This window comes from Microtus oregoni, unplaced genomic scaffold, assembly GCF_018167655.1.
Source record: "Microtus oregoni isolate MIOR12 unplaced genomic scaffold, Mior012 000003F_ref0000135, whole genome shotgun sequence".
Taxonomy (NCBI): Eukaryota; Metazoa; Chordata; class Mammalia; order Rodentia; family Cricetidae; genus Microtus; species Microtus oregoni.
In genome coordinates, this window is record NW_024543062.1 from 11,860,434 (window position 1) to 11,883,519 (window position 23,086).

At 40.7% G+C, this 23,086-nt stretch overlaps 1 protein-coding gene across 4 annotated transcripts in view; it reads left to right on the forward strand.

Moving 5' to 3' along the window:
• Positions 1-23,086, forward strand: part of Auts2 (activator of transcription and developmental regulator AUTS2) — a 1,102,310-nt gene that overhangs the window by 457,898 nt on the left and 621,326 nt on the right. For all 4 annotated transcript variants that reach the window (XM_041648369.1, XM_041648371.1, XM_041648370.1 and 1 more), the window contains one exon: positions 14,012-14,113. In XM_041648369.1, the coding sequence (XP_041504303.1) occupies positions 14,012-14,113 (102 nt within the window). The remainder of the gene's footprint in view (positions 1-14,011; positions 14,114-23,086) is intronic.

The window sequence follows — 23,086 nt, forward strand, 5'->3', positions numbered from 1 at the left end:
ACCTGTTGGCCCCTTACATATGTAACCATATGGGTATTCCACGGGAATTATATTTTAAAAAACATGTTGTTGGCATTAAGGCAGCACCAAAAATCAGAGGAGCATAAGTAAATGTGACAAACAAATTTTTTTTTGGAGAGTATCCCAGAGCTATAGAAGGTCTTAGCCTTTAAAACATTTTTCACTATTCAATAATTTCTTCCAATAATCAGTTCTTTGTCTGGTTGGTCTTCAGTATTTGAGATATATTCCTATATATTACCGTCAAAAACTTCTTTTTATTATTTTTACTATATAATGTGTGTGTGTATGTGTGTGCGCATGTGCACCTGTGGTGTATGGTGTATGTTTGGGTGCACATGCCCCATGGCTGCACCTGTGGAGGCCAGAGGCTGCCAATGCCTGTCTTCCTCTTTCACGTTCTACTATATTTATAAGGTCTCTCTGAACCAGGACTTCTCTGACTAGACAAGACTAGACAACACTGGAAGGTGAGTCCTGGAATCCTCTTGTCTCTGCTTCCCTTGCACTAGGGTTATAGGCATGTGTCTCCTCTCTTGGCTTTTTGTATGAGTGATGATGGTCATCTGGTCTCCGATCTTCAGTACTTGTAGAGCAGGGTCTTCACTAAATGAGCCATGTTCCTCGTCCATAAACATTTTATAGGCACCAGTCATAGTTCCTTTCGAAGCGTCTTGCCGTCATTGATAGACTCAGCTGGAATAAGAGCTCACGATGATTGCACACATTATCGGTGTGTGTTAGACTGTCTTCTGAACTGATTCTTAAATCCTTTATGACTGAAATTTGCCTTTCGATTCACCCATAGCTCTGACCGCAAACTCTGTGGGCTTAGAGAGCTTTGATGGCTATCCCATTCTTTTATTTGAAAGGATTAAACTAAATTGTATGTGCAGAGAAAGTAGAGAGGTTGAAAATTTTTAAAATAACAAGCAATAAACGATCCGGGTCGGAGGTCAATAGCTGAGGAGATCCAGGAAGTGTTCTAATGGGAAGGTAATACAGTGTGAAACCCAAGGACAGCTGTGAGGAAGTTGGGGTAAGCTTTTGGAGGAAGTAGCGGTGCCTCAGATCTGTCTGCTTTTGAAAGAGTTCATGTGGAATTTTAGTGTATATATGCACTCGTTAGTAATATTGATATATGTTGTATAATGATTGCTTAATTGCTAATTTTCCTACGCTAATTGATGTTTTTCTATAAAACCAAATTCTTGAGCTCTTTACATTTATTGAATGCCATCTGGCTTATGAATTTTCATAAGAACTGCCAAAAAAATAAATAAAATGTAAGAAAGAAAACGGTGCGGTATCCCCCCTCCTCCCATAAAATGGTGGAGGTGGGTCTCTAAAATGACTTTTTAAATGTTACTTTGGGGACTGTTTCTAGAGACTGAGAATTACACATATGCGGAGCCCGAGGCAGCTCAGCTGGTAGAGGGCTGGCATAGCTTGCACAGGGCCCTGAGTTCCATCCCCAGTAACAGATCAAGGAGGGTCTGTGGTGCATGCTGAGACAGGAGCATCTTTAGTTTCAGTAAGGCCTAAGTTACGAACTAGAAAAAAATCTTAAGCATTAAAGATTTTGAGTAAGAAGTAAAATTGATTTCATTTGATTATACTTTTCCCCATCTGTTTATCTTATTATTCCAATTTATTTCTTCAGATGACTGAGATAAATGAAAATTTACTCTTAATTACTTTCCCTCCCAACATGAGCCTTCCCCACTCCATAAATTTCTGTTAAAGAACTCATCAGTGACCATACGTATTATCGTGGTACTTGAGATTCTGAGGCAGGAGGATTACCAAGTGTTTAAGGCCCACTTCTTCCACATTGAGACCATTTTTCAAGCAAAAATGAGAACCAAAATGTTCAATTATTTAAAGAAATTTTAAACAATATTATTCAATTTAATTTTCATTTTACCATAATTAATATCTATTCATATTTAGCTTCATCAAATCATGTATTTATCATTCAGAACTGAAAGACATCATCATAGTACTACTAATGAAGATATATGATGTATTTGTTGTACGTAGTGACAGACACCTGTGATTGCAGCACCAGCAAGGATGAGGCAGGAGCATCTTGCTGGCAAGAGGACATAGCAGGAGTCTTAGACATATAGACACACACACACACACACACACACACACACACACAAACCCACTCACATTATGTGTTTGTGCAGTTTCCTTTTCTCTGTTTCATGAATGTTTGGTCACCAAATCAAAAATCTCTGTATGCAGTTTTTACCCAGAGAAACAAGCTGCTGTTTTTTTTTTTTGTTGTTGTTGTTGTTTTTTTTTGATTTTCGAGACAGGGTTTCTCCGTAGCTTTTTGGTTCCTGTCCTGGAACTAGCTCTTGTAGACCAGGCTGGCCTCGAACTCAAAGAGATCCGCCTGCCTCTGCCTCCCAAGTGCTGGGATTAAAGGCATGCGCCACCACCGCCCAGCCAAGCTGCTGTTCTTGAATGCAATGTGTCTGTGTTACCTGTCAAATATGATATTACCTGTGGTGACAGAATAATATTTTGGAAATGAGTCTTGAGTCTTGGATGAGAAAACCTTTCTACAAATAGCAGGTATTAATTTGTTTGACTCCACTTAGCCCTAAAGTGGTAAACAACTGCATGGGTACACAATCGACTCAAACTGAGGATACTGAACCAAGTGTGTATACATAGATCAATGATCCCTGTGTGTTCTAGGCTCAGCATTCCTCTCCATTCCTGAGCATTTTAATTTAGACCCTTGGATTTCTTTGTGTGTAAGGGGAACACCTTACTTCAGACAATGTATGCAGAGATTCTATCAGTTAACTTGTGGGGGTAAAGAAAATGGCTCAGCTGTTAAAGAATACATACTAGTCTTGTGATTTGTTTTTCAGCAGTGATGGCAGATGTTTCGCTACTGCCAGTAACATGAGTGTGAGGGTACCTCACACCCTCTTCTGGCCTTGTTCGGTATTGTGCACATGTGCATACACAGACACACATACTTAAATGAGTTATGTGCAGTTATTAAAATACCATGTTTTAGAAGACCCAATATTGACCCACACACGTTGGGTCATGTTGACACAATATGAAGCCAGCTTACTGGTAACTGCTTGTCTTGTGTTACCCCTCTAGATGTGAGAATTTAGCACACCCTGTCCTCTGTCCTGTCATTCTGATACTTGACTTCACACACGTCAAGTATCAGACAGAGACACACGTAGAAGCTGCAGTCTGGACAGTTCCTGTGCAATTTGAATCACAAATTTATGTGAGTTATTCAATCTTTGCATCTTTTCTGGTCATAGCCCAGTGAGGGATTTTGTGGTACATCAAAGTTAGTACTGCATTCATTTGGTTTCGTTTCTGGGTAGAAGAGTTCTCGACTGGAAAGTTGATTCTGTTAGCTTGCCAGAGTGTGTACATCAAAGCCACCATAAGAATAAATTTAAGCCTGATAGTGTACGCAGCTTCAGTACACATTGGTGAAATAGCCTGCTGATTGCTGATTACAAACAGTTGTTAATTCTCTACTTCACTAAATTCAGAGTGGAGAAACTTTCCTTAATAAAGAACAGATTGAGGAGATCCACGACCTCACTGTGTGGGAATTAATGGCAGATGCATACACTGGTAGTTAAAATGTTTCATTAGATGTTAATGTCTTGCTGTGTTTTTAATTGTTCAGGAATTAGCCTCTAGAATATTAAAACCATCTGTTTGTTATCATGATGAAACAGAATGCTTAAATAGTTATTAATTTGTGTTTCTTCTCTCTCTTTTTTGAGGAATAATCTGTAAAACTTTGATCCGTTTGGAGTGTTGGGAATTTGGAATGGGGAAGTAAAGAATTTTAAAGCGTACCCGCGCTTTGAATGACTGATTTGTCATTTTTTATATAAACCCAGTGTGTGTGTGTTTTATATCCCCCCTACCCTTTTCTCCCTCTGCTCTTTGTAGAGAGTTTAAGACGCAAAAGCCAAGTTAACTCTTCCTATGATGCAGTGAGAAAGACCACAACACTGTCTTCAGCATTATATACCCTTTAGGTATGGCGTTGCATGCTTGAAATCCCAGCATTTGGAAGGTAGAGGTGTGTGGCTCTCAAGTTCAATGCCATTTTAAGCTATATGGGACCATATCTTAAAAAGATTTTCAGTCTGTGTGTATGGTGTTGTTTCCATATTCATGCAGAGCCTACAGAAACCAGAAGAGGGAAGCATAATCCCTAAATCGGGTTGTGAGCTGACTTGTGAGGGCTGGGAATTAAATCTGGGTCTTCTGAACCATCCCTCCTGCCTAGAGTTTAGACAGAGTTCCAAAGGAAAGAAAATATTTTTTTTAAGTTTTAAGGTATCCATTGTTTTCTACTGTCCTCTGTGTCTTCTCTGAGAAGCTGAAGATGCTGGCCGGTGCAGTTTTCAGCTCGTATTGGCAGTTTTCTTGACATAGACTTTTCATTATGTCCAGAACTCTCAGTCTGAGAACTGAGAGGTGTTCCTTAATGTGTACGTTTGTGGTGCGCAGAAATAATGCACAGCAGTCTCGCGTTTGTGTTATTTGGTAGACACATTTCTTCTGGTTTAGATTGTATGACGCCTGCGTAGTATTTTGGAAAACACAGAGAAAAACTTGTGTTACCGTCATTGCTTCAGGAGCAGGGAACAGACTCTGCAGATGCCAGCCCTGTCCCCTGTGTTGAGAGCAAACATCTGTACATTCTGCCTGTCCCAGTTAGCTTTGTCATCCTGATGCAGCCTACATTCATCTGAGATCAGCGTCTCAATTCGGGATTGCCTAGATTAGACATGACCATGTCTGTAAGGACTTTCCTGATAGTGACTTGATGTAAGAGGACCCAGCCCACCATGGGTGTCAGCCACCCCTGGGTAGGTCATTCTAGGCTGTAGAAGAAAAGCAAGCTAATCCTGAGCCTGTCAGACAGCAAACAGTATCGCCCCATGGTTTCTGCTCCCAAGTTCCTCCTTGAGTTCCTGTCCTGATTTCCCTCAGTGACAAGGTCTGACCTGTAGGATGGAATTAATCCTTCCTCCCAAGTTTCTTGAGATCAGAGTGTTTTATCAAAGCAACAGGAAAGAAAGTTGCCTTCAGTGCTCTTGCCCTCAAAATGAAAAGCTCAACTAATGTTACCCCGAGTATAGCAAATTGCCACATAAGTGGGCCTACAGTGGGAAGAAATATCTCCCTATACACAGGATCCAGATTATACTTTCCAGGCCCCTAGTGCTAAGATTTGTCATTTTTCCCCTCGTAGTTAGGAACATTAACAAGTTGCTAATGAATTCATGCAGATCAGCTAAAATGCTAACAAGAGTTGGAAATTTTGCTTGAGTAGTGAGTCTTTTTCCATCCCATTGAAATGCTGTGTGTGTTGGGCAAGAATTCATGTTGCCTGGGAAGTTTATAGTTCTCCGTGTGTGATCATCGTTAGTGTTAATTGTCAACTTCAGAGCATCTTGACTCACCTGGGAGATGGTCCCCTGCCGCCTGCCTAAGGGGGATTATCTTCATTATCTCAATTGGTCTCTAATCCATCCTTAATTGTGGGCAGTGCCATTTCCTGATTAGGGGTCTTGGACTGTGTGAAATGGGTATAGAAAGCTGATCACAAGCATGTTCTGTTTCCTGGCTTTGGATGTTCTGTAATCCGTTCTGTCAAGCTACTACTATCTTGATTTCCCTAACATCATGGATTATATTCCTGAAGTATGAGTCACAATAACCCCCCCCCACCTCGAGTTGCTATTGTTGAAGTATTTCATCATGTCAGCTGATGTGAAAAAGGAAAATCAACATACTGCATACACTCCCTATACCTCCTTGCCTCTGCATTATTTTACCTAGGTTAAAGCTGGGATGTACTATTTAACTTTCCATTTTCTGAAACAGTAAGATATATCACTACTGTGTGTCTCTGAGCCTCTGGCCATGGTCCCTTAGATGCCAGGGCTAGTAAGATCGTGATAGATGGAAGCCAGTATAGGGTTTGAGGACCATCTTCCTTACTGTTTAAAGGACTCCTTGTAACTTCAGAGGTAATCCAGTTAGTATTTTTTGAGGAATGTGTGTTTCCCAAGTCATTTAAACTTGTCTGTAATATGACAAGAAAAATCTTCTATTATCTCCATTGAAAAAGTTTCTTAGGGCATTAGTTTTTCTTTTTACTTGTATAATCAAGTGAGTTACTTTTGTAAATATTGCCATTAATATTGAGCAATTAGCATTTGATTGCATAATTTTACTTATGGGGAAACAGGGCCTTACGTAGTTAATGCTGGCCTTGAACTTGTTGTGTAGACAAAGATGGTCTGTAACTTCTGATCTTTCTGTCTCTCCCTGGCAAATGCTGATATTTCAAGAATATGCCGCCATGACTAGTTTGGTATGTGCAGAACTAAGTTTGCAATACAGGGCTTCCTGTGTGCTAAGGAAGACTCTAACCACCAGATATATCCCTAGCCCCATAAGCAGACTTGTTTTTTTTTCTTTCTCTTTTTCATGGTGCAGAGGATTGAGTCTAGATACTCACACATGGTAAGCAAGAGTTTATTGAGCTACATCTCCTCCACCTTGCAGTACATGTTTTTGAAGGTGTCTACCATTGTAAGATATATTCGAAAAAAAAAATTACAGCTGAGTTGAACTATAACAAAATAAGAAAAAAATTCCTCAAAAAGAAGCTGTTATTAAAGTAAATCAGAACCTTAAATGCCTCACATCATCTAAATTATTAGAGTAGCAATCTTGTCTGTAAGCACATGTAATACTTAGAGAACCATTAACTTCTTCTAGTGGTTTTTGACCTTTTGCAGAACAAGTACTTTTAAAAATTTCAAATGCCAGAAGTATGATTTCTTAACCTAACAGTAATTATATGCTACTTTTCCATTTATTTTTACTATACCTGATTCTTTGAAATAACTTAAATTACACATGGTCGCTGTTTCCAGAAGAAAGACCATCATTGTTCATTCTGAAAGATGATGAGTCCGTGGACTGAGTTAACTATTGTACATCTCTCTTCACTTTACCTGCCCGTCAGCCTACTGGCACATATCAGGAAAATAGCCTTTCATAACTCTGGAATCTCTAGCACTCATATTATCAAACATGCATTAGGACCAGGTCTCTCTCTCCAAGAGCAGAGTGCATGCACCAAGGTAGGTATATGCCTGAAGCCATATAAAATTGGGTGATGTAGACTGACCTGAAAGGCATGCTGTCCCATAAGCTTCCTTAGATATGGGACAGAATTTGGAATGGAAAGGTTACCAGGCAATGGTTAGCTCTTCTGCATTGCTACATCCTTCAAGGACAGGGTGGGTACTCAATGCCCTTCATGTGTAGAATCCTAGAGATTTGGCCGCAGCACCTTTTATTCTGGGTATGCTGATGGAGGCCTAGAATTTCAGCACTCACAAGATACAGGCAGTAAGATAAGCAGTTTAAGGTCAAACTGGGCTGCACATGAAGATGACACCTATAGGAGACCCTGTCTCAAATCAGAAAACAAAAACAAATGAGGAGCAAGCATAGAACTCTGGACTAAAACCTGGTTGTGAGTACCCATAGGAATAGTCATTTAACCACTCTAGTAGGTTAGATTTTATTTATCATTAAATGGACCTGATTTTATTTGTAACAAGTTAGACAGGTTGTAGAGCCCCTTGCCCTGAGTTCTCCCAAATGTTTTTGGCATACTTTTGAACAACTTGACAGAAGTAACCTTAAGACAATGTAAGGACAAAAGCCTCACTGGTGTGGGTCAAACACAGAGTCAGTGGCACGTGATAACCTTTCAGGTTTAAAAAAAGTAAAATGAAAGAGACGTTCAGTTTGATAGGTTCTTTGTATTGTTTTACTGTCTTATCCTCTGTGATGGGAAAAATGACACCCAGCTGCTTGTATCCTAAAGAGAAGAATTGCATTCATTTACTAGGGCTACTATAACAAACAGTACAGTCTGTATCTTAGAAGATTTTATATTTTCATGCTCTGGAGGCTTACAGTCCAAGTTTGAAGCCAGGGATGCATCTCAATGGTAAGTAGCTTACTTAGCCTGTGCAAGAGCCTAAGTATACTCCATCCCTGGAATAGAGAAAAAGAAAACTGCTACGTTTTTTCTTTGTTTGTTTTGTTCTGTTTTGCCATTTGGACGTCTGGTGGGCCTATGTGCTTGTTTTGTGGGTGACTGCCTTCTTGCTGGGTCCTCACATGGCGCTTCTCCTGTGTTTGGGGCTCCTGGTAGCTCTCTCGGTGTTGCCTTAATTTCTTCTTATTTGGGGCACTGGTCAAAATAGATTTCTGTGTGCTTATTTTCATCCATGTTCTTCTTTGTAAAAGAATTCCATAGACTGGAGAAATTATCAGCAATGGGTGTTCATTAGGTTTATGGTTCTGCAGGCTGGGACGTGTCAGGGTGGGCTAGTATGTGGTGAGGGCTCTTTGGTTATATCCTAGCATATGGAAGTGGATTGAGAGCAAACCAGGTGGAGAGAGGGTTCGAAGGGCGGGGCTCGCCACATCCCTACTCCATCAGTAGCTCTGTCAATCAGGACGTGGGTGAAGTGAAGAGCCCTTGTTACCTAACCACCTGAATGGGTTACTTTCCCAATGCTGTGGTAAAATACCCAGGCATGAAAGGCATCTTAAGGAGAACATGGTTCATTTTGGATTATAGCTTCTGAGAACAATAGAGTCCATAATGACTGAGAGTACGTGGCTGTAGGGGCATGAAGCAGAGAGATCACATTTCACCTGCATACAAGAAGCAGGAAAAGAGAATAGCAAATGGGGGGATGCTGTGAACCCTCAAAATCATACCTAAGCCATATGCTTCCTACCTCATGGACCTATGTTCTAATGGTTCCATAATCTCCTCAAATAGTATAGCCAAGTGGTAACCGAGTGTTCAACTGTGAGAAATTATGGGGTGCCATTTGTCATTCAAACCATAGCTTCACCTTTCAAAAGGATTGATCTGATGATTAACTTTCCAGTGAGTGATGTTTGGAGGACACATTTTTACTCTGAATGCCACCCCAGTGGCCTCTTTGGACTTAATCACTCCAATTAGTACAATCCCCTTCTGAAGTACTAAGGGTTCATCTTTATTTGTGCATTTTAGGGAGCTAGAAGTCTGTAACATAGGATCCAAAATATTCTAGAACCTACATCTTCACCTCCACATACCAATATTTTAAAAATGATTGATCATAGGAGTTCCAACACTAATTGAGCTCTGTCTCCACAGAGGTGATACAGCTTTTCATCAAAGAGTCCTTCACTGATATGAGCTGCACACAGTTATAACTTACAAAAATGACTGTGGACAGAGAAGGAACTGTCCGTGTAATGAGATTTTTATTTTTGATCTGATTTGAAATGAGCTCAGTCCAAAACTATGGCAAGTTGGAAAGAAACTTTGTGTCAACGTTCATATCATAAAATTTTTGATAGCTGTCATCCCAAGTATTTTATATTATAACAAGCTCTATATACTCTTGATTTTTCAATTAAAAGTGATGTGGGGCTGGAGAGATGCCTTGGGAGTTAATAGCGCCTGCTACCCTTCCAGGTGACTGAATTTCAATGCCCGGCGTTCATATTAGGTGGTTCACGACTACTTGTAGTGCCAGCTTAGGAGGAGCTGATGCCCTCTCTGACCTCTGTGGGTACTCACATGCCCACATACAGACATACATGTAGACACACATATACATAATAGTAAAATAAATCTTTAAAGCAAGGATATACAATGATGTATTGTGTTTTCTATACATTTGATTATACTTGATTTAGAAAGCTTTATTATATAGATTTTAACAGCCAGGCATTTTGATGCACATCTTTAATCCTAGGCCTTGTGATGTTTAGACTGGAGGATCAGGAGTTCAGGGTCATCCTTGGTTACATACTGACTTTGAGAACTGTGTTTTAGAACACACACACATTCACATACACTCTGTATCTTAGTACTAAAGTAGAGGTGATAGTTAAACCTCATGGAACAATCTCAACAATGAAGTCCTAGATCGTCTGGTTTCATCTGCACATCTGTTTGCCCTCCTTCTAAAGATTCTGTTCTCAATGTGTTTGAGAAGTTCTACTCGGTCATCCAGGGCTTTTATCCATAATTGTTGCAAAGGTACCTTTTTACTGAACACCACACTATAAACAAAATTTCCTTAACAACAGAATTCAGCCTGTCTTAATAATCTCTGAGTTTAGAAATATTTCTTTCATTCAAATTAAGTGCCAAGGACGCTCAATCTGGCTGAGGTGTTTTCCCTGTCTTTTCAGCTCAGTTCTTCCCTCCTTTGTCTTGAATTAGCTTTTGTGTAGGGAAGTGCCTGAGAACCTCACCTACCAATGAATCTTCTGTAAGTGTCTGATTAATGATTAGAATTTGAGTGATGTGGAGAGGCTGCAGTGTCTAAGTCCAGATCCACATCACCTTTAAGAGCTGTTTCCTACTCTCCTCTGCATCTCTGTCGTCTCTAACATCTTTGTGAACCTTAGGTGAATTCTTTGGAATGTACATACATACCTCTAATTTCTTGTTAAGATAAGAACCCATTCAAATCACTTCTTAGGCTGATAGAGATTTCTCTGTTTTGCTCTAATCCATAATATGTCATAATATATGATTTTTTTACCAATATATTTCAAAAGTGCTTTGAGTTATTACCTTCATTTTTTCTGCTCCTATACAATCTTGATCAAACTGTTATCATATTGGAACATGGAATTTGAGGTAACTTGAATCTGCACTCACAGTCTTTGTTCACTTGTATTTGGCTCTAGAATGTATTATGTCTCATTGCCTTGGAGGTAAGAGTTGTGTTTCTGCATCATCCTTGTTAAGGGAGTTGTGTACTTCCTGTACTGCGCTTCTGTGACTCCTGATGTGTGATGGAACTTCTGCCCTACCTGCTGGTAGGATGTGGGCATCGGTCAGATCACTCTGATTGCCTGATTGCTTATGTTTACAATTCTGCAGTGAAATTGATCTTGGCTTACTTTCCTGTCTTTATTAACCTGCTATCTTTTCAACTCTGAAATCCATTGAACTGCTTTACATGTTGAATCATGTATGTTTTGGGCTAATAGAAGCAGTTTTGTAGTTTTTAGTGTTTGAGAGGTATCAGTATCCAAGTCACATGTAGGCACCTCACCGAAACAGTGTTCAGAACTTTCTTCTTTCCTCACCTCCCCCTCGCCTTTTCCCACTGAACCCAGACTCAGGTGATCTGGTAAGACTGGTTAGCCACTAAACCCTGGTGATGCTCCTGTCTCTGTGCCCTAGCACCGGAATTAGAAAGGCATGCCCCTATGCCTTGCTTTCTACTTAGGTGCTTGGGATACAAAGTTAGGTACTCATGCCTGCGGGGCAAGTCCTTCACCAGCTGAGCCCTGTCACCAGCCCCCTCACATTCTCATTTTTATTCATTCCTTGACTTGTGTTGCCTATATTCATAGTGAGGCTTCCTACCTCAATTCACCCAGTCTAGAAAGTTGTTTACACACATGCCCGGAAGTTTGTCTCCTAGGCAGTTCTAAATCCCATCAAGTTGACAATCAAGATTAACCATTCAGTCATTAATAACAGTTGACACACTCCTGAGATCACAGTTCCAGAATACAGAGAACGTGTTTTCCACAATGAAATCTAATGAAAAGGAAACTTGGCCTCTTGTGTTTTATAAAAGATAATTCCGTTGATAGAATTACCACTACCCATGCCGGATACTCACTCCCTCATTCTGTTTAGTTTGCTCTAATTCAGTTGCCTCCTGTGAAATTAGAGAAGGGGCTATAGAAATTTTCACATAAACACAATCATAAGACTGGAAAGCTTGCTAGTCAGGTTTCTCACTGCCTGTGTTACAGCAAAAGCCTTCTAATGCTGGCCACCATGGATGCTGGGACAAATCAATGCAACCGGATTGATTTTTCTCAGGTCTTTAAATGTTTAAGCTCACACCTGGCCTTTGTGTTGTCTCCTGCTTGTAGGTAATAGCTGGGAATTCCAGGTGAAGGATTACAAGTTCTCAGCTACTTATGCTACCCACAAATGATCCGTTGGTTGCGGTTGAAAATACCGGTTTGAAAATGTATTCGTGGGATTAGGAATGAGCACGTCTTCCCTGAAATCTTGTGGTTTAGCTTTAGTGCTTAGGGTAGTCAGTCCGTGTCTTTGAAATATTGAGCTGGCTGACAGCTTAAAATCCTAAGTTTCCTTTAAACTTGAGCAGGGCTTTGGAGGAAAAAGGGGTGGCACGGGGGGTGGGGGAATGGATTTTATGTTCAGCTCTCCAAACAGAATTCACTTAAGTGTGTTTGCCGCCAGGGCCTGGGGAATGCAAGCCAGCTGATTCCCTGCCTTCCTCCTTGGGTTCTGCCCTCAGCCCAGATCAACATTTAGTCAGATAATTGACATTGGAGCCTCAGAGGTCTGTTGTGGGCCTTGTTATAAAATCATTTTCCTTTCATGAAGAAGCATGGAAGAGGGACGAGGTACAATGTCCAGGTTTAGTTAAGCTGGGTTTGTACAAGGAATAGTCCTTGATACTCTTTTATTTTAAAGTATAATTTTTTGCTAGTGAGCAGGCATGCCTGCATATGGTGGGGATAGAACAACTTTCAGGAAAAGGTTCTCTTCTACCGTGTGGATTCTGGGAATTGAGTCTTCACAAGACCCGCCACCACCCCAGACATGCTGAAGTCCAGAGGGATGGTAATACATTGCAGAATTGTGACTGTGTTCTCTGCGATCCTCTGCCTGGGCACTGAGCATTGAACCAGCAAACAGCAATAGAATCAGGAATTTGGGTCCTAGATTTTGGCCCAACTCTGAGGGTTTTTTGTTGTTTCTTCATCCATGCTTTGAAATGGTTCTGCCTACCACTGTGAGAGAATCAGTTAAATAATACATCATGTCTTGTCTTGCTTTTGAGATGGGACTCAGGTAAGCCAGACTGACCTTGAACTCATTGTGTAGCAAGGATGACCTTTAACTAATGATAACCCTGCCTCCACTTCCCCAGCACTAGGATTACAGGTACGCGTGTTACCATGCAGAGTTTTCATAGTGCAGAAGGTCAAACCCGGGCTTTTGTACAATTATTCTATGAGTGAGCTATATTGCCAGTCAAGAATGAGAGTTCTGATGCCACTTATGAATCAGAGTATATGCTCCACATGCAGGTTTGATGGTCAGTGTGGCTATTGCCATAGTACTGATTCCGGCCAAGCTGGTCCAGCTGGTAAAGGCAGTTTCCACCAAGCTTGTTGACTTGGGTTTCATTCCTGAGATCCACGTGGTTGATAGAGTGCTTGCCTTGTAAGTGCAAGGCTCCTGTGTTCTGTGTTCAGTCCCTAGGACTGCGTAACCCGAGTATGATAATACCTGATACTTCTAATCCAAGTCACCAGAAGACGGATACAGGAAGATCAGAATTTGACAGTCACCCTTAGATACATAACGACTTTTAGGTCGTTCAGTCACATGAGTCTCTGTCTCCAAAAAGAAAAGGCGGTGTGTGTGTGTGTGTGTGTGTGTGTGTGTGTGAGAGAGAGAGAGAGAGAGAGAGAGAGAGAGAGAGAGATTAAAAAGGGCAAATAGAGGAGTAGTAAAGAGCATGCACTGCTCTAGGAGGATATCTGAGCTTGGTTCCCAGCACTCACGGTGGACAGCTTCTTAGGCATCCAGTGCTCTCTTCTGGCCTCCATACTCCTGCACTAGTGTGAATCCACACACACACATACACACACACACACACACACACACACACACACACACACACCCCAGATGTTTTATAAGCTTAAGCTAAGTAGAACGTTAAGGCTCAGGACTTTAAATTGGCAAGGCTCCTAGTGCAAAGCTCATGAGTCACATGATATGTGTGTGTGTGTGCAGATGTCTCTGACTTTCTCCTGTCTTGCTTTTCTCTGTTCCTTTCAGCTCAAGCCAGGACAGAACAGCTGCAGGGACAGTGACAGCGAAAGCGCTAGCGGAGAATCCAAGGGTTTCCACCGGAGCAGCTCTCGTGAGAGGCTCAGCGATGTAAGTGTGAAATGCCTCAGACCACTCCTGGACCCCCATTCCCTCCCAGTGCAAGGATCCTGCACCCCATTCCGATGGCTCACTCGCTGGGAGCATTGTTAGGCTTGCTCTCTTTGTATATGTGTTTGTATATGTTTATGACTTAACTTTGTCATTTCAAAATGAATTCTGAGCCGGGCGGTGGTGGCGCACGCCTTTAATCCCAGCACTTGGGCGGCAGAGGCAGGCGGATCTTTGTGAGTTCGAGACCAGCCTGGTCTACAAGAGCTAGTTCCAAGACAGGCTCAAAAACCACAGAGAAACCCTGTCTCGAAAAACCAAAGGAAAAAAAAAGCCAGGAACAAAATGAATTCTGACAAATTATGGGGGGTTCAGAAATGGCTAATGAAAGTGCTTGCTGTTCAATCCTAAAATCAGAGTTCATATTCCCAGAACCTAAGTAAATGACAGGTGGGCATAGGACGCTTCCTGTTATCTCAGTGGTTAAGAGGCAGAGATAGTGAATCCCTGCAATAAGCTGGCTTGTTACTATCGCCATAGTAGCCAGCCCATTGCTCAATGCGAAACTTTGCCTCAGTGACTAGAGATTAGGACCTGAAGAGGAGACCCCGGAGTGCCTAAGAGCACTGACTGCTCTTCCAGAGGACCCGGGTTTAACTCCCAGCACCCACATGGGCACTCAAAGTCATCCAAAACTACAGTCCAGTGGAATTCTACACCTGAAGGTAAAACGCCAATGCACATAAAATAAAAGTAAAATGCGTGATTGAGGGGGATACTCAGTGTCAGAGTCAGCCCCCATCCCCACATGCACGTGTGATCCCACAACTGAGAACACACGTAGACACGTGTACATACGCATGAACATACAACATAAACACTGAAAAAAATAAAATGAAAGTGGAGATACTTTTTTCCTAGGAAATAAGAGGTGGGCCAGCGAAATGATTCAGTAGTAAGGGTCCTTGCCAGTAAGGCTGAAGAAATGAGTTTGATTCCCAAAACTGACAAGGTGGAAGAAGAAATTCCTGAAATTTGTTCTCTGCCTTTCACCTGCACATACTGTGTCTTAGTTAGGGTTTCTATTGCTGTGAAGAGACAGCATTACCATGGAAACTCTTATAAAGGGAAGCAGTTAACTCTGGTGGCTCTTTGCAGTTCAGAGGTTCAGTCCATTATCATCAAGATAGGACATGGGGGTGTGCTGGCAGTCATATGCCTAGCTGAGAGTCCTACATCTTGGTTTGTAGGCAACAGATAGTGGTCTTAGACACAGGACAGTATTTCGAGCATATATGAGACTTCAAAGTCCACCCCATAGTGACACACTTCTTCCAGCAAGACCACACTTCCTCCCACAAAGCCGTAAGTCCTCGGAGTGCCACTCCCTTCTGGGAGCTCTTTTCTTTCAAACCACCACACGATCACACTTGCTCACCCACACTAAATTCATAAATCAGTCAAACCAAAAGAACTAGCAATATTTTTATCAGAATAGCAGTCAGTCGGTACCATACCTGCAAGATGACATCATGTTGCTATATTATGACCCTTAGTAATTTATACTTTGGAATCCTGTAACAATCTATCTCTGCTTGTTTTCTTATGTTAGGATGAGTTATCTGTCCAGTCAGGGTAGATGCCTCTCTTGGCAAGAGAGAGAATTATTACTAATTTTCCTAACAGATTTCAAATTGGAAAACCTTGTTAAAAAAATGACTGAGGCCCTGGATGTGCCTGTTCTCCTGTACATCTGGCTCCTATGCACCTGCAGGCCAGGTCCCTTCCACCCTTCGGTGTTACCAAGGATAGCAAGGTCTCCTTTTGGCTTCATAGCCTCCTTAACAAAAGAAGTTAGACAGGGAATCAAAAGGCATTTCAAGTACTATTTTTTACTAGACTTTAAGGGAAAAACAATATAACAGACAAGATGTCAATCTCTGCCGCTGCTGTAACTTAACTTAGGGGTCCAGGCCTGTGATGTAACAAACCAGGTCCAGTCACTCATTCTAAGTTAAATCAATCAGCAGAGCCAAAGGAATAATAAAAATCAGAATTAGGAGATTTATTTGATATGTTCACATTAGGAGGAAGAGATACAGCACTTCCTCCCAATGCTTGAAGGTAAGTTTTTGATAGAAGGCAAGAAATTTGCATAATCAAGCAGTCTAGCCATGTGTAGTTCCCATTTGCTCCGGTCTCTTCTGCAAGGTCACCTGTCAATCTCTCTTTTGGCATTCTTGTTCCTCCTCTAGCTACCCCGAGGGCTTTATAGGCTTTCATAATCCCAGAAGGAGATTCCTGGGGAAATTCTAATCTCTTGGGGTCCATTCTTGCAATTGTTTGATGACCTACAAGGGGAGCACAAGTGTCTTGTTAGGACTCATTGATTCCTGCCAGACAGGCCTTTACAAGGCCCGGAGAAGGGAAGTGCGGAGAAGGAGAAAGCCCTGTGTTTTGCAAGTAGCCACATGGATAAAGGCGAGAGGAGGCTTCAAAGAGACAGTGAAAAGCCCAGGGAAAGCCTGCTTAGCCTTTGGCCAGTATCCAAAAAAGGGGATAAAGGAAAGTAAAACAAAATGTCTTGCTTTTTGAGGCCTGTCTCAGAAAAAATGGGCAGGCAGAAGCTGTACCAAGAGGAGGCTTCTGGGAAGGGAAAGTAGATTATCTCATTAATAGGATAATAACCTCTTCCTTCTCCTGGGTAGATGTGCTACCCAGGGCTAAAGATGGAATTTAGAACAAAGCCCAGGTACCTTCACCTTTCTGTGAGGTAGTTTAAAATCTTAGGGATGTCAAAGCCGATGTTCATGTTTCAAAGGAAAGAAGCTGTAGGGTCCAAAGCTTCTGTAGCCTGAGGCTACAGTAGTAATACCCCTGTTTCTCCTAAAATCCATCCACCCTGCTTTGTACTCTCCTGGTCCTCCTGGATCTGTTTTATTGTCTGTGCTAGTACCAACTGCTACAGACTCTTTTGGCTCCTTCCGTCACTTGTCATTTTAGCACCGTTCAGGCCCCATCTTTGCCCCTTTGAGAAACACTTGGAAGCTGTCCTGAAATACAGGCTTAGTGGAGAGAAATTTTATTTCATGATGTCAAGAAGCAACATTAATCGAGGTAAGTGCAAGATGTGGGGGTGTGCAAAGGAGAGAAGTTTTGAGTCTCCAACGTTACAAAGCAGTAGAGGTCTGATAGCGATTATATGTGTGATCCGTCCTTTACCCTGTTCTCCTCCCTTCTTTCAGTCTCAGCAACAGTAGTTACTAGGAACAAGGTGGTGTGCTGCAGAGGAAATACTAGAGATTTCTCATCAAGGAGAAAGAGGCATTATACTTTCGCTTTAAATGTTACAAGCAAGGAATAATGTGTGTGTGTGTACATTTATTACATTTTGTACGTCAAAGTATTTATGTGTGAATGTGTTGCATATGACTTGACTTGTCTGTGGAGGTCAAAGGACAACTTGGGCAAGTTGCCTCTCTCCTTTTCCCATATGAGTGCCAGGAATTACTCAGGTTCCCAGGTGTGGGAGCAAGCCCCTTTATCTATTGAACCATCTCACCAGCCCACATATATATATATATGATTTTTAAGGACATATATGTTAAGATTCTGTATCTCAAACTGTTTTTAGTAAGCAATGTCCACTAAAACAAAATGCTGCAGATAGCTTTCCCATCCCAAGTGACCATACTACATATCTAACACCATTCCTCGGTATATAATACTGCATTTCACACATGTCATCATGACCTCTGGTCATTCCATCTGCTGATACTGCATTGCCCTGACTCACTTCATAGGCTGATTCTTCGTTATCCCGGCTCTCTCAGTCACTGTTCTGTTGCTGAGAAAGGACACCATAACTAACGTAACACTTATGAGAAAAATTATTGAATTCCGGGCTCATCCACAGTTTCAGAGGCTTAGTTTATTTTCATGGCAGCATGCAGTCATGGTGGTAGAGAAGTAGGTGAGAGCTTCATCTTGCTTTGAAAGCAGAGACAGAAACAGAGACAGAGTGACAGAGAGACACTGAGTCTACTGTGGACTTTTGAAACCTCAAAGCCCAGTCCCAGTGATTCACTTCCTCTAGTCAGGTCACACCTCCTAATCCTTCTAATCATTTCATAGAATTCTATGTACTCTTTAGTGACCAAACATTCATACATATGATCCTGTGGGGACCATCGTTATTTAAACCACCACACTGACCCATTCCATCTGATAGTAATGTGTTACACTGACCTCTTCTATATAGTAGTACTCATTTTACATGACTGTGTGTATTACTCCACCCTATTCTTTAGGTCCAAATACATCACCCTGACACGTTCCATGTGATGGTACTGTGATAATGTTACATTTCCCTGTATCAACCAAAGTAGACAGCACCAATACATAAGTTTTTTCCCCAACACTTTCAAGGAACTTAGTTGTTTGGTGTGTGGACATTTTGCATTCTCAGAAGAATTAGCAGGAGTAAGCAATAACATTATTTTTGCAGCATTCCTTAATATGTTGTTAATAAGGAACACTGTCTTTGACTGCGAGTGAAATTCTGGATATAATAATGCTAGTTTCTTGATTTATGATAGAATTATACAATCTTGAAATGGTAAGCGCTCTGCTGACCTAAACTTCAAACACTGAATGCTTACTTAGGTCTTCTGGGATTTTGTTGTATGATTTGTTTATATTTGTTTTTGTGTTTTGTAATCCAAGTTAGGATAAAACTTGCTGTTAGCCAAGGATGAACTTGAGTAACTGATCCTCCTGCCTTAGCCCTTCAAGTTCTGACAGACATTTCTTCCCATACCCACCTTGTGCTTTTAGTATGAGGGTTTACTGACTCTGTAATTATTCCAGGTTTACCTAATCAGACTTCAGTTATAAATTTTACCAGTGGTTTTCAGCCTTACTAATGCTGTGACCCTTTAATACAGTTCCTCAGGTTGTGGTGACCCCAAATATAAAGTTATTTCATCAGTCCTTCATGACTGTAATTTTGCTACTGCTATGAAGTCTAATATAGATATCTGATATGCAGGATGTCTCAGCCCCCTATGAAAGTGTCGTTTTCCCCCAGAGGGGTCACAACCCACAGGTTGAGAATGACTGGCTTACAGGATGGAAACCTGGTTAGTTTAGGATAGTCATCAATTTCAATGGTAGTTGGGTGCTTTTTCCATTTTACCTGCTGTGGCTTTCATAGAAATAAATTCCAGCCTCTGCACAAAATTGCCAAAAGTGAACTCAAAAATGAATCAGTTAAGACAAACCTATAAGATAAGATAATGGAATTCACAGGAGAAAATAGATAAATCTTCATGAGTTGTGCCTTTGTCATTGGGTTGTTTAAGGTGCGACACCAAAAGTGTGACCAGCAAGAGGCCAAGAGATAATTTGTACCTCAGAGGGAGTGATCGTGAAATTGGAAGGACATTGTGTAGAATGGGAAAAACATACCTGATAAGTGTTTATTATCCAGCGTGCAAAAAATATTCCTGTATTTCAACAGTAAAAGGACAGTCTATTTTAATGTTACCTTGGGAACTTGAACTGCTGTGTGTGCAACGGAGAACTCCAGAGAGCTGCTGAGTGTGTGGGAAGATTCTCAAAGTCCTTCATCCTTAGAGATGCAAATTCAAAGTGAAACAAGAGGCCTAGAGACAGCTCAGTGTTCATGAATTTACACTATTCTTCCAGAGGTCCAAGAATGATTTACAGTGTCCATCTTGTGTATTTACAGTTACCTTCACTTCAGCTTGACTCAGGCACTTTACTCATCTCCACATACCCGCTCCAACATACACATCAATTCAAAATAAAAATAAAATCTTTTTAGAAACTGAAGAATCAATTTACTCATAATAAGATTATTATAGTAAAAGCAAAAAACAAACCATGTCAATTGCATGGAGAAATTGATACACCCATGTGTTCCTGACAAGAGTATAAAATGGTATGGCCACTGAAGATAACAGTTTTGGTAGGCAATGCAAGGCTAAAATGTAAAGTTTCTCTATGACCTATTAGGTCCATTCTTCAACACATAGCTAAAAAGATGGAAAACGAGAGTTTGTATTGACTTCTGAGGCTCTGTACAACAACCCAAGAGCAAAACAACCTGTTTGTCTTTAAAGAGAAGAAAAAATAGAGGAAATATGTTGTATATACACAAAAGAATATAGGCAGCCACAACAAATGCTGGCATTGTAATATTGTCTTAATTTTCTTTCTGTTGCTGTGATAAACTACCATAACCATAAGCAACTTGGAGAGGAAAGGGTTTATTTTACAGCTTATAGTTCATCATGAAGGGAACTTGGAGGCAGGAACTGAAGCAGAGGTCATGGAGCAGTGGTGCTTGTTGCTTTTGCTCATCATGGTTTGTCTAGCATGCTTTCTTATATAACCCGGCCCACTTATCTAGGTGTAGCCCTGCCCACAGTGGGCTGGGAACTCCTGAATAAATAAATCATCAATGACGATAATGCCCCCACAGACTTGCCTATAGGCCATTCCAAAAGAGGCATGTTCTCATTGAAGTTCCTTCTTCTCAGATGTCTCTGGCTTGTGACAAGTTGAGGAAGAAAAAACATCTAACCAGGACATATACTTAGAACAAAGTAGATATACTGTGGAAGCAACATGGTAGACGTGATACATTCTAGGATGTGGGATATTGAGGTAAGAGAATCATCAGTTCAAGGCTACCCTGAGTTACACAGACTCTTTCTCAAAACAACAATTTCATTTATAATCCATCCTAACCACAGGATTCCTCTTGATACCATGTCAGCTCTTAGGAGAGTAAGATGTTACCGTTTTGGTTTGGTAATTAGTCCATGGTAGTAGAGAACGGAAAGTAGAAGACTGCCTGCTATGTAGAGTTGTCCACAATTCTAGCTACTCCAGAAGCCGAGGCAGAAGGATTGTAGGTGAAAAGCCACCTGAGGCAATTAGAGAGACAGACGCCTGTAGTCACAGTTGTTCTAAAGGCCCAGGCAAGAAGACTTCAAATTCGAGGACAGCTTAGGGAATTTAGCAAGCCATTGTCTCAAAACACTTGCTTGGCTCAGGGTTTGTTTTTTTTTTTTTTCCCAAGCACGTTGTAATTTTTGACAAAAAATTCAAACTTCTGCTGTTTTTGCCTTTTAATTTTCAAAATATATACATTTTGCTTATTCTTTTTTTTAATGAGTAGGAAATATAACTTCTAATATTCTGTCTGATAATTATGTCTATTGTAGTTATTTTTTCTTACATTTTCATGTTTCTCTTTTCTTGCATGACAATTTAAAAATGCGTGCGTGTGTATGTGTGTGTGTGTGTGCATGCATGCGGGCACACACACACACAATGCACAATATATCCAAGGGTCCAGAAGAGGACACTTCTGGAACTAGAATTAAAAACAATAATGAACCACCCAAAGTGGGTCCTAGAAACTACTAGCTGAAGGAGTTCCTACAGCACTTCCCCTTTTTGTTAAATAAGAGAGTTTTAAGCCTACTACAAAATAATATACAATTAAAACAAATGCCAGATATAAAAATTAGAATTTCAGTCATCATAAACAGCATCAAGCAAGAAACGTGATAAATTTTCCAATAATTATCCTATCTTATGGATTCTTGTATTACAAATAACTTGGCCAAGTCACTAGAGGAAAGTAACTACAACTATCTAGTCTTCAACTCCATGGAAGAGCTGAGAAGGGGAAAAAAATGTTACTTGAGTAAGCAGGAAGTGTAATTAAACAACTTCCAGAATGTGCAACAAATGACAGACAACTGGCTACCTAGGCAATCACCCAAAGTCTCATTTGCAACCTTGGAGCAACCAACTTTGGCTAAGGCCTAGAGTAACCAACAGACCATTTTGAGAGGTAGGAAATTTTTTAAATCCGTCTTCCCCGTCTTGGCAAGATTTACAGTCTTTTTTTTATTGTGTTCTTCTTGTCCTGTTTGGACATCATGCATTTTGTCGGTGGTCGATACATGGGCAGTTTCTTGCCCAGAGGCCAGTTTTGCCAAGATACTCCAAGTGGAGTATCTTTGGTGCTCAACGGTTTCTTGGGAATACATTGGTCCTGACAGGAGCAATCATGTCTCATGTCAACAGAACATTATTTAAATGCCATATTCTACAGCTCTTTGAAGTGGTTGAAGATTACTTATCATGTATGTAGAATACAATCTCTATGAATGTAAAGAATCTGATTAGTCTAACTGTCAGAAACATGGATGACTATTGACCTTTAATTCTTAATAACTATATAGCTTAAAGGCTAAGACTTTATATTCAAATATCAAACAAGCTTTAAACAACTGTGCAATAAACGAGTATAATGATTTCAAAATATAAACAATGTGTAAGTATCTTGATCAGAGGTCGAAATGTATAGTGCAATATAATAAATATATCCTAAAAATGTATCAGTATGCAAAATGTCTTAAGCATGCATATAATATGACAAAATAATTTTGCCTAGTGTACAAATATCTATTATCCCATCCAGGTAGAGTATGAGACTTAATCTCAGGGACATGGGTTCGAGTCCCACATTGGCACCAGATAAAGATAGACGTTAAAAAGAAATCCCACCCTAGTTCAGAGTTGAGTATACTAAAGGATTATTTATTAAGGGGTAGATTGACAGATCACAGTCTTCTGCACGAAATAGGAAAAAGGAAACAACCTAGATGCCCTTCAACGGAAGAATGGATGAAGAAAGTATGGAATATATACATATTAGAGTATTACTCAGCAGTAAAAAACAAGGACTTCTTGAATTTTGCATACAAATGGATGGAAATAGAAAACACTATCCTGAGTGAGGTAAGCCAGACCCAAAAAGAGGAACATGGGATGTACTCACTCATATTTGGTTTCTAGCCATAAATAAAGGACATTGAGCTTATAATTCATGTTCCTAGAGAAGCTAAATAAGGTGAATCCAAAGAC